Source organism: Aptenodytes forsteri, unplaced genomic scaffold (assembly GCF_000699145.1).
Source record: "Aptenodytes forsteri isolate BGI_AS27 unplaced genomic scaffold, ASM69914v1 Scaffold120, whole genome shotgun sequence".
In the NCBI taxonomy this organism is placed as follows: domain Eukaryota; kingdom Metazoa; phylum Chordata; class Aves; order Sphenisciformes; family Spheniscidae; genus Aptenodytes; species Aptenodytes forsteri.
This window is the reverse complement of record NW_008795938.1, coordinates 41,389-52,598: the sequence shown is the minus strand read 5'-3', so window position 1 is coordinate 52,598 and position 11,210 is coordinate 41,389. Positions and strand designations below refer to the sequence as shown.

At 37.1% G+C, this 11,210-nt stretch overlaps 1 protein-coding gene across 1 annotated transcript in view; it reads right to left on the bottom strand.

The window, feature by feature from the left end:
* TTC33 (tetratricopeptide repeat domain 33) overlaps positions 1-10,805 on the bottom strand; it is a 52,981-nt gene extending 42,176 nt beyond the window's left edge. The window contains exon 1 of the mRNA XM_019473640.1: positions 10,581-10,805. Within this exon, the coding sequence (XP_019329185.1) occupies positions 10,581-10,801 (221 nt within the window). The 5' untranslated portion in view covers positions 10,802-10,805. The remainder of the gene's footprint in view (positions 1-10,580) is intronic.
* Positions 10,806-11,210: the final 405 nt, after the last annotated feature.

Below are 11,210 nucleotides of genomic sequence, written 5' to 3'. Positions count from 1 at the left end.
CCCAGGGAAGCGGTTGAGTCACCATCCCTGGAGATATTTAAAAGACATGTAGATGGGGTGCTTAGGGACATGGTTTAGTGGTGGACTTGGCAGTGCTAGGTTAACAATGATTCTATGATCATGTTCAAGGAAGATCATACAAGGGATACTGAATTACTGTTTCAAAATTAAATTCCATGAACCATAAAGACGGTTAAAACAAAGGGGGTGGAGGGGAATATTATCTTTGTCAGCAACAATAACTAGGCTTTGTTTAAGAGCAACTGGACAAAGGTATTAAATTAGGAAACCACTTTATTTTTTCCCTGCAGCTTCCCCTAAGAGAAATAATATTAGGAAAAAATAATTTCTAAATACAAAGGTTTTATTATTCAAGTAAAAGCAGCTAGGTGTATTCAACAGTAGATCTGGACAATAAACAAAAACACAAAACTATACTTTAAAAAAATTAAATACAACCATATTTTACAGTATCCGAGTTGCAGTACATAATGTCATTAATATAGGGAATCCTGAACACTGTGGCAGCAGTACTTCAGTAGAGCAACTCTTGCCAGTGTCTGTCAAGCAAAGGACGTGGAAAAGACCCCAGGTTGTATTTCTCTGTAAAAACTGCTTAGATTACTAATGTAAGTTACTAGATTTTGCTAAGTTGTATTATACTATGTATATAAATAATAGCATTCTCTACACTTAAAAGCTGCATTATTAGAATGTCTAACTGAAGTTATGGGCAAAATCTCTTAGCTCCAGTCAGAAACATGTTCTTTAACTTGCTAGATAGTTTAACTTCTGTATTGAAGTATTTACGTGAATCTCTAGCTGCCATCTACCAGCACAGGACTGCTAGCAGAAATTGGTTTCTGCAGGATGGCAATAAAGCTGCTTTTGCTGCCACCATGTCTATTACTTTAAAAGATGATCCCTGTCCCAGGTAGTTTATAACAGTAATATGCAGCAAGCGAAAAGGAATGAAGAGAGTTTCAGAGATCAACTCTGAAAACAAGCAAGCCAACTGCAAGAGAAATTCACAGTGGAGCACTTCATCTCAAGATAACACTTAGAGGAAGTGAAAATGCACTCTGCTGTATACACTTATTATCCCTTATACACTTATTATCCCTCATATGCAGCAAAAGGCTTTAAGTGTTGCTGAGGAAAAATATCTCAAAGGCTGCACGGCATACACACGTCAGATCCAAAGAAAATCAGACTGTCAAAAGAATGAAGTAAAAAAAGATAAAAAGAGTAATTAACTCTACTTGTGTATAATTTACAAGGCTAGAAATATGCCAGCACATGTGCTTTCACATATTTTTTAATTGATTTTTAAAGCACGGCTATGATGAGTGATAAAAATTAAATGTAAAATATTGTCATAAGTAACAAAAATAAAAATAATAAAATAACAATATTTATATTTTTGTATTATTTATATTCCACTATGTTACGTAGTTCCTTAAAGGTCCTTAAGTAGTACTACAGAGTTATTCTGGGATTAGAAGCAAATACTCCATTTGGGCATAAACAAAAGCTGTCTGGAAAAAGTGCTAGGAATTAAACAGAAGCAACAGAAGCAGCTAGCATGTAAAAACTCAGAAACTATCAAGTCCTGCCCTACCGATTACTAAGAAGAAAATCCAATTTTTTTTAATTAAATTTTTAATTAAATGTAAAAATCAGGGGCACGTATTGATTATTTTTCACTAACTTCACATGCATTAGAAGGATAGAAGAAAGTAATTGTCAGGTATGACTCCTCTATATAGAGGTATTAATAAATACATAAAAATTAATATATACTGATTAAACTTTTACTTAAGAACCAATTTTTTTTCATGCTTCTTCAATTGCAGTAACATACTCTACTTATTTAAATATAGGGGGTTTTTTTTTAAGTAAACAGACACATTTTGGAAGAGTTCATTTATAGCACACGTCCAGTGAATACAACAGCTTTTCACTTATAAAGTTCTGCAAATTATATTTCATACACAGAAGGAACAGACCCTCTAAACTTAAGTCCAAAGACAGTTAACACACAAATTATCCTTCATCTCCAAACAGGTATTGGCAGTTAGGCCTGATTCGTCCCACCTAAGTTTAGGTACCTAACCTCAAGCATTTACACCAAGACTTCAGTCACTCTGTAGCCTCGCAGCCTGTGTCTGTACCAGCACGCTCACAGTGCCGGGGAACGTTCCCGGGCACCGGCACCTGAGCAGCAGCGTTACTCTCAGTTTTACAGAGTGGTCCTTGGTATGGCTGCGGCCAGCCGGCACTCTCCCAGACAGGTTGTCCACGGCCACCCTGTTCAAGAAGGCAAAAGCACCACAAAGCGGTCCTGGTACATGTATAATGTATCTGTAGGGTTAACAGTGAGCACAGGACCTCCAAATTGCAATTTAAGCTCCTAAGTGAGCTGAATTATGTCGATACCTCTTTCTCCTCACACTGTGAAGAGACCTTGAACAAGTATAGATTTGTACCTTGGCTGACTCCACTGAGTACCTAAAGTTATACAGGATGATATATAGGCATCAATTAAATTATATTTTCTACGTAAGGAAAATATAAATATATATATATATGCTTCCACAGTCTACAGTTGTTCCATGAATATTCCTTTCTGCTTCTATTTACAAAGACATACCTACATAAATATGCACACATTCAAATACAGATGGATAATACAATGTCACAACTCAGTATCCTCAAGTAACAATAATTCTAACAAAAAGACTCTCAACATTATTCAAACTCTGCGTACAGTTTAATCTACAATTCTTGCACACACACTCAGAAAACTCTGCACTAAATTACAAATTAACAATTTCAAAACTGAACTCCTGCTCTGCCAAATAATAACCAGTTGTTGGAAAATAATGTTTGCCAGAACAAAAGGAAAATAGCTAAATTAAAGATAACTGGGGATTTAAACAAAAGGAACTACTTAAAACAAACATTCTGCAAAGAACTTCCTCCTCAATGAGAGGAGACAACCAGATGCATCACCAGGAAGCAACAACTCTATCAGTAAGTGAGGAAGAACAATAAAGCTAGCAATAAAAATTGAAGACAAAAATTAACGTGTTACTTCACACGGCAGTTTACCGGAGGGTGTTAAACACTACAAAACACTCTCTGCACCTTTTTTTTTTTTAATTCTGTAGAAAGGTTGAGGCCTGCAAAACAAACCATATGCTCTGACTAATAAGAGAGAAGCTGCAACATGTGCTTTTCCCAAAAAATGCAGGTAAGAAGTCTGTATTTGTTCAGAGTCTTTTCTGTATTCTGCACTCAAGAGTTACAGTTTACACATCCTTAGTCTCATTTTAGTGAGCATATCGTGTAAGGCATTCTCAAGGAAGCTAACAGCAAGGAAGTTATATATGTACACACACAATAGACAGTAATGCTAAATACTGAACAACATTAAAGAGTGATCAGGTATTTTGACTAGAAGTCATGACCAGTTTAATCTAGCCTCTATTCATACTCTACAATCTTACTTACAGTGATAAGCCTACCTATTTTCTCTGCATTTTTGCATGATTGACCTTAGAAAACACTCAATTTAATCAAAGCTAATAATTACTGAGATTAAAAATTTACATTTTATTTGGAGGAGAACACTGGTATTGGTCATTCACTCTGAAAGAGGTAAGCAGTATATGGAATAGCTAATTATACCTGGCATGCAAATAACATCCAAGACTGATACCAAACAGTTATTTTTACCCTGCAAGGAATAGTACGAATGAGTACTTACTACATTCTCCTAGTTTCATCATAAGCATTTTCCAGTGATTTCCTCTACACTTAAAACAAAATCCAAGTCTGCAAGGCTTTCAGATCACTCTTATGGAAGAGAACATTCCCAATGTAATATATCAGCAGCCTAACAGAATTTTAGACTTTATTCTAGGAGCCAGAAATAAAAGCAAAATTTGTAGACTCCCAGATTATCTATTGAATCAATCCGTTTAATTTTCTAACTTTTAAAATACATCTTTGCTTTAAATGAGGTCAGTTAGCAGACAGAGACAGTAAGAAGACAGCACAATGACTGCCCATTTTTTTGCATCTCTCTGTACGCAAAGCATTCCACCAAAGATGAATGGACTAGTGAAACAAAATGAAAAATAAATTAAAGAAACAGAAGGAAGTTTCCCACCCACTGAGAAAGGTTCCATACCAACCACCTGTACAGTCAAATTCAAGTCTGAGGAACTACCTTCTGTATTCTAAATGCGTCTGTAGTTTTAATGGGATTAATTACAGAATGGCCAAGATTGGAATGAACCTCTGGAGATCATCTAGTCCAAACACCCTGCTCAAAGCAGGTTCACCTAAAGCAGGTTGCTCAGGTTATTGTCCAGTCAGGTTCTGAGTATCAACAAGGATGGAAAGTCCACACCATCCTCTGGCCAATCTGTCATCTATCAGGTTGGCCAAGCATGATTTCTCCTTTGCTAACTGATGCCAGCTACTCCCAATAACCTTCTTGTACTTCCTGTGTTTCAAGATGGTTTCCAGAATTATTTGCTCCATCACCTTCCCAGGGACAGATTTGAGGTTGATGGGCATGTAAGTCCCTGAATCCTCCTTCCTACCTTTCATGAAGATAAGAAGTGATGTTTGCTTTCTAGCAGCCCTCAGGAACCACCCCCAGTTGTCATGACCTTTCAAATGCAGTTGAAGAATCTTTGCGATGACATCAACCAGCTCCCTCAGCACTAATGGATGCACCCCATCAGGTTGCATGAACTTGTATATGTCAGGTCTAAACATTTCATAGTCTGATCCTCCTCCACCAAAGGTAAGTCTTCCTTGCTCCAGACTTTCCCTCTGGTCTCATGGGCCTGGGGTTCCTGAAGGCAAGTCTTATCAGTAAAGACTGAGGCAAAGAAGACACTGAGTACCTCGGCCTGTTCTGCACCCTTTTTCACTAGATTCTCCACCCCATTGAGCAGAGGACCCACATTTTTCCCAGTCTTCCTTTTGCTGCTGATACAGCTGTAGAAGCTCTTCTTGTTGCCCTTCACATCCCTCACCAGATTCAACTCCAGGTGGGCTTTGGCTTTCCTAATCCCATCCCTGAACACTCAGACAGGGTCCTTATGGTCTTCCTGGGTCATATGACCCTGCTCCCACCTCTTGTACATTTCCATTTTATGTTTGGATTTTGTCAGGAGCTCCCTATACATCCACACAGGGCTCCTATCACCTTTTCTTGATTTCCTCCTCATCAGGATGAGCCATTCTTGAGCTTGGAGGAAATAACTTGAAAAAAATCCAACCAGCTCTCCTGGACACCTCTTCTCTCTAATATACCCCACTTCTCCTAGACTACTCCATAATGTAACTCCGCCTATTAAACTGCTGAAATGTTTCTGCCAAAGATAGCTTTTGGATCTTCTGGGAAACCTCTTTATTAACACTGTGTTATGTAAGTAACATCATTTTCATTGACTGAAAATTGAAAGGCAATTTCGACACAATGATCTTTGCCCTTTGCCACATTAGTTGCATCAAAACGAATTATCAAGATAAACTGAAAGCGATTTTATTACTTTAGTGCTTTCGTAACTCATTAGTAATCAAGTGTTTATCATAACTTAAACTTGAAAGACACGGATAAATTGAACAAATACAAATGTTATAAGAACATGACAGAAAGGCTTTTCAACTTTACTTAAATAGGTATTACTCTTCTGCTCCATCTGCCAATGTATTATTTTTTTGATAACACTTAACTTAACCACTACACTAAACACACTTTTTAAAGGAGTGTGCCTCATCATCTGACACTGACACCCCACAATGTCTAGCAAGAAAGACAAACTCAGTTACAGCTTATATAGCTAAGGTATCACAAACTACACATGTTGAAGCGATGCTGGCACATTAGCATCAAGGGAAAGAAGTCTCAACTGCTAAAACATGGAATAAGTAGCACTTCACAGCAGTTCAATTTCTTTTTTAAAATCAATTAGAAAATTAAATTAAGTAATTCTCAAAGATTGATTCCTCTAGAAAAGTGAACAGTTTCATGAAAACTGACCTATTATCTGGTCTGCTCATAGCATTTTGACATGTCCTTATTTAATTTGCTGCTGCAAAAGCTAAAGGAACGAAAGTAAAACTTTATTAATCAGTCTAATTTACACATCAAGAGACACAACGACATCAAGAGACACAACGACATCAAGAGACACAACGACATCAAGAGACACAACGACATCAAGAGACACAACGACATCAAGAGACACAACGACATCAAGAGACACAACGACATCAAGAGACAACGACATCAACATCAAGAGACACAACGACATCAAGAGACACAACGACATCAAGAGACACAACGACATCAAGAGACACAACTATTTGTTTTAATATATGTGAATCTCTATAAGCTCAGCCAAAACGCGTTCCAGTTGAAAACATGATCTTCCCAAACCAGTACCAGCTTTAAAGATGGAGATTTTTTAGTGCAATATGGAATAATAAATAAATACCATCAGAAGAGAGAGCAGTATTAACTTTCATTTAGCAAAATTGAAAAATTAAATGCAAATCAGTAAGAATTTAAACCCAATAGTGTCTCTTTTCAAAAGAAAATGAGGTATTTAGATGAGCATTTTTTGCACATCTTCAGGGTACATTGAGAAGAACTCTATCTCCACCTACTGGACCAGCAACAAACAGTAGTTGGAAAACAGCACAGGGGGACTGCAAACCCATCTATATGAATATGCAACTCAGTTATATTAAAGATACTAGTCTGACAGAAGTTTTTCTTCTCCTTGCTGTTAGCTCTCTACATGCGATATGTCTGAGGACATTATACTTCATTGTTTAATCTCACCTAAACCCGTTCTTAAGCTCTGTCCACAGCTGAAGACTACCTACCTACTAGTCAAAATACACTGCAATTGCTAACTGCTGTGTTCAAAATACTGAGGCTAAGCACATGAACTTTCATCCTTTTGGACTGTGCGGGATTTAAAGCAGTTTACAACTATCAACACAAAAAAATCTAACCTGGATTATGGCTGTTGTTTTGGTTGTTTGGGGTTTTGTTTGTTTGTTTAGTTTTGTTTTTTGAATTCCAGTGTACATGGTCACATCCATACTGGTTTCTCAAGTTGGAGAAAATGCCAGCATTGTAAGTTTCATGTAAGCAAAAACAACTCCTCTGAAATATTCTCCATTCTTTCCACCAACAGACAATATTCTGTTTCCCAAAAGACTGTGTGTATGTTTGTACATGTTCGTTTAATTGCTCCTTCCCACACATCAACTTCCTCCACATATCTGCCTTTTCTTTCTGTTCTGACAGTGAGATCACTCATTCACAAGTCGTCTTCATAACTGCCTACTGATCAAGTTTCTAGATCAGAATTTCCTAAGCCATGTCTTCCACAATCACAGACCACAATCACAATCACTGAGATTATCAGCCTACTTCAACACCTGTTTCTGGCAGTCTCCCCATCTTTCTTCCCATCCCACAAAAAAACTAAAGCATGGATCAGAAACTGTTCTCTTCAGCACCATTTCTCTTCTGTGTCTCGGCTTAACAGGTTCATACATAACACATTACACAACACACCACTCCTGAGTTTGCCAATGGGCAAAGGAAGCAGGCTGTACCAATTCTGACCGCCAAGAAGCCCATTCATTACTCCTTCCCCTCAAGAAGCATTGAGGCTCATTTTACAAGCACAAGTCAATCAGATCTCACTCATCCACAGAAACAGACTTAGCGCATACACAGAGACCAACAAAACCATAGTGGGGGTGTAACACCATCGCTGCCTTCCCTTACCAGAAAAATAAGCTAATGGACTAACCAAGCATAAAGGTGGTAATCACTATTTTAGCTAAGTAATAGTGGACCCCCTTATAAAATTCATCTTTCATCATATTAGTTTTGACATGCACATTACCTCGGGGTCTCTTTTCCATAAGTAGTGAAGTAGAATTTATTACCTTCCATTATTTCCTTTATTTAGCCTCTTGCTTCTTCCCAAGCCTGTTTTCTTCCAGGATCCCCTTCTTCTCACCACTCCACAAGTAACACCAACTAAGATACCATCTTAGTTACCCTCTAGTGCTCAGTCTTTGCTTTTCTTCTGAGTTTCTTCAATGGAAGAGATACCATCCTTTTACCTAAATGCTACACAACCCAACTCAAATCTTTCTTTAACTGTTATTATGCTTTGATATTTCAGGAAACAATCTACATTAAGTACTTAATTATTGACATGAATCTGCTTATATTGTACAAGTGTATATTCAAGAAATAGCCCATGTAAGTCTGAAACATAATTACAGCAACTACTTTCCACCAGAGAGAACAAACATTCCTTTCAGTCTGCTTCCTCAAGTTCCCTGTAACGGTATGTTAACTATTCCACCTGTTTAAGTAATTAAACTCCCACTGTGAGTTTAGCCTCTAATCTATGTGAAATCTTTTTTAAGAGAAAGATCTGCCTGTTATGTGCCCTGACAGCACCATACTACCATAATTGCTCAAACTGTACAGAGTGTGCTAGAGTAATTGCTGGAAACTACAATTTCAAGTTAGAACTTCTGTTAAGCCTCAGACAGGAGTGTTAACACGAAAGAGTGTGATAAGCCTCCCAAAAGCTGCATTTTAATTTCTTGTTACTTGTTTCTCATGCTTTTTATAAGCCATTCAGTGTTTCTCACTAGCTCTCATAAGCACTTCTGATGAGATATAGTTCTCACTAAATTCACAAAAAAACCTTCTGTGGCTACTTATGGATGGGTTAAGCTTTTGTATTGTTTTCTAACTGACAGATACAGGAAAACTCAGTCTCTAAGATCAACTTAAAAAACACCAAAAATGATCTGCTGCTCAAAATAAATATGCAGCAGTGACATATACAACAGATTATTTGCTGCTGTTCAAGAGATTTATTGCACTTTACATAATACACAAAAACAAAACAAAACAAAAATCAAAAAAGAACACCAAAATCCACAGAGAAAGATACACAATACCCCAAGCAAAATACAAGGAAGGCAAAGGTAGAACAGAAGATAAGACAGAAATAAAAATCAATCTCTAATATATGTAAGTACAGTAAATATTAGTGATTACCAGATGTAGAATGAAAACATTCAGAAATACTTCTGTTTTCTCAAGCTTAAAACCACAATCTCTATATCCTGGAAAGGACAGAACAGACCTACCTTTCTGTAGATTTATTTCCAATGTTAAAAACAAAGATGTTAATAGACTCTTAATTTGTGTATTCTGTGTTTTCAGCTATTAATATTAATGTAACCAACTTATGCAGCTACTGCAGGCTTAAAACTGATTTAGCTTAATTTGGTTTAAATTTAAAGTCACCTTTAAAAGGCTTCAAAATTTTATTCAGGAATTCCACAACTCAGGAACACAAAAGGATGTACAGAACTGAATCACTGCCCCCCTGAACAGTGTCACCATTCGAGTGAACAGTAAAAAGAGGAAACTGTATTTAAATATTTGAACAGAAGCCTTTTCTCAAAGACATTATTTATGTATTGTTTTTTAAATCAGACCAGACCACACACACAGTGTGTTTATTATCACATATAAACTTGCCTGCTTTAAACTTCTAAGTTGTTCTCTCCTCCATATTGCCCAGGGAACGCTTTTTTAGGATGAAATTTCTTAACACAAAAAGTTTAACAGCACAGGAGAGCATACTGACTTATTATGGAATTGTTCCTACCAGGAAAATAATGTTATATCTGGTCCGAGACAATGAATAAAGTATAGATGCTCATACAAGTAAAGTCAGGATACAGATTTAGATGTCAAGCATTCTGAAGATTTTAAGGGGACTGTTCTTGGAGCTGTTTTGTCCCCCTCCAGAGCAGATCTAGCCAAATTATGTAGTTAATATGTAATTTATAGTCCCTCTTTCCCTCCTTTAACCCTCCTCTACTCCAAAGGTGCTTTCTGCTTGAAGCATAATAGGACAACAGAACCATCTTTGCAGTATCCTTCCAAAACTGCTGAAGTCTCAAGACTCAGTACTGCTATCAGAAGATGATCAGAGCAGCTATATGAACCTGACTTTCCAAAAGCATTAGACAGATTAACAGTGCATTAGCTGCTTTGCAGTATTTGCCTAGGCACTCTACACATGCAAATAAGCTTACTCTTAATAAGAGAAAAGACACATTTACGAGAGGAGAAAGCTACCAGAGTAGCTAAAGCATTGCTTACAGTGTGGCTTATTTCCCTGTATCTTATTTACCCCTTCAACTTCCAGATCCAATCAGTTTCTCATCTCCCTCCTTCTATCATTTTTCTGTTATGTGAACACACAAAAATGAGATGGAATAGACTTCATTTCACAGCTGCCAACACCACCAAAGGGAACAATTAATTTAGTACCAGACAGTAAAGGCAGAATGAAGTGATGAGTTTTTCAAATATGAAAAGTGTGAACGCAGCTGCTAGCAAATTACCTAGCATTTAGAGGAGGGATTAAAATACCATTTAGCACTTATCCAGTCAATGAAAAAGAGTAAGATAACATTAGTACCTCCTATTTTCAGCCAAACTTGCACCTTCATCCTTCAGCTGCTTACTTTTCTTTACACAGTCTTCTAAGAGAACTTCCTTTCTTCTCTTAGTTGCATGCACCCAGTTAGCATCATCATCATCAGCCAGATCCTTGTCATCCGCAGCTTCTGCTTCAAATTGCTGAGAAGTAGCTTTTGAAACTTTCTCACCAATCTTTCTCTTCCACCCAAAAGAAGCCATCTGGAGAACTAGAGAAAGACGTATTTCCAGTAGTTAGGTAATTTAACTTTTAAGTACATAGAAGAAAAAAATACACCCTCCTCATCTCGATTCTAGAACAATAATATCTAACAGACCGCCACTCCACCACACAAGTTCTGCCCATCGGCTTCACCACAGGTGTCAGTCAGGCACCTATAATTTTGAGCCCAGCTGGAAGACGTTCTCTAGCAGGAAAAGAAAAAAGAAAAAAGAAGAAAGAAGAAAGAAGAAAGAAGAAAGAAGAAAGAAGAAAGAAGAAAGAAGAAAGAAGAAAGAAGAAAGAAGAAAGAAGAAAGAAGAAAGAAGAAAGAAGAAAGAAGAAAGAAGAAAGAAGAAAGAAGAAAGAAGAAAGAAGAAAGAAGAAAGAAGAAAGAAGAAAGAAGAAAGG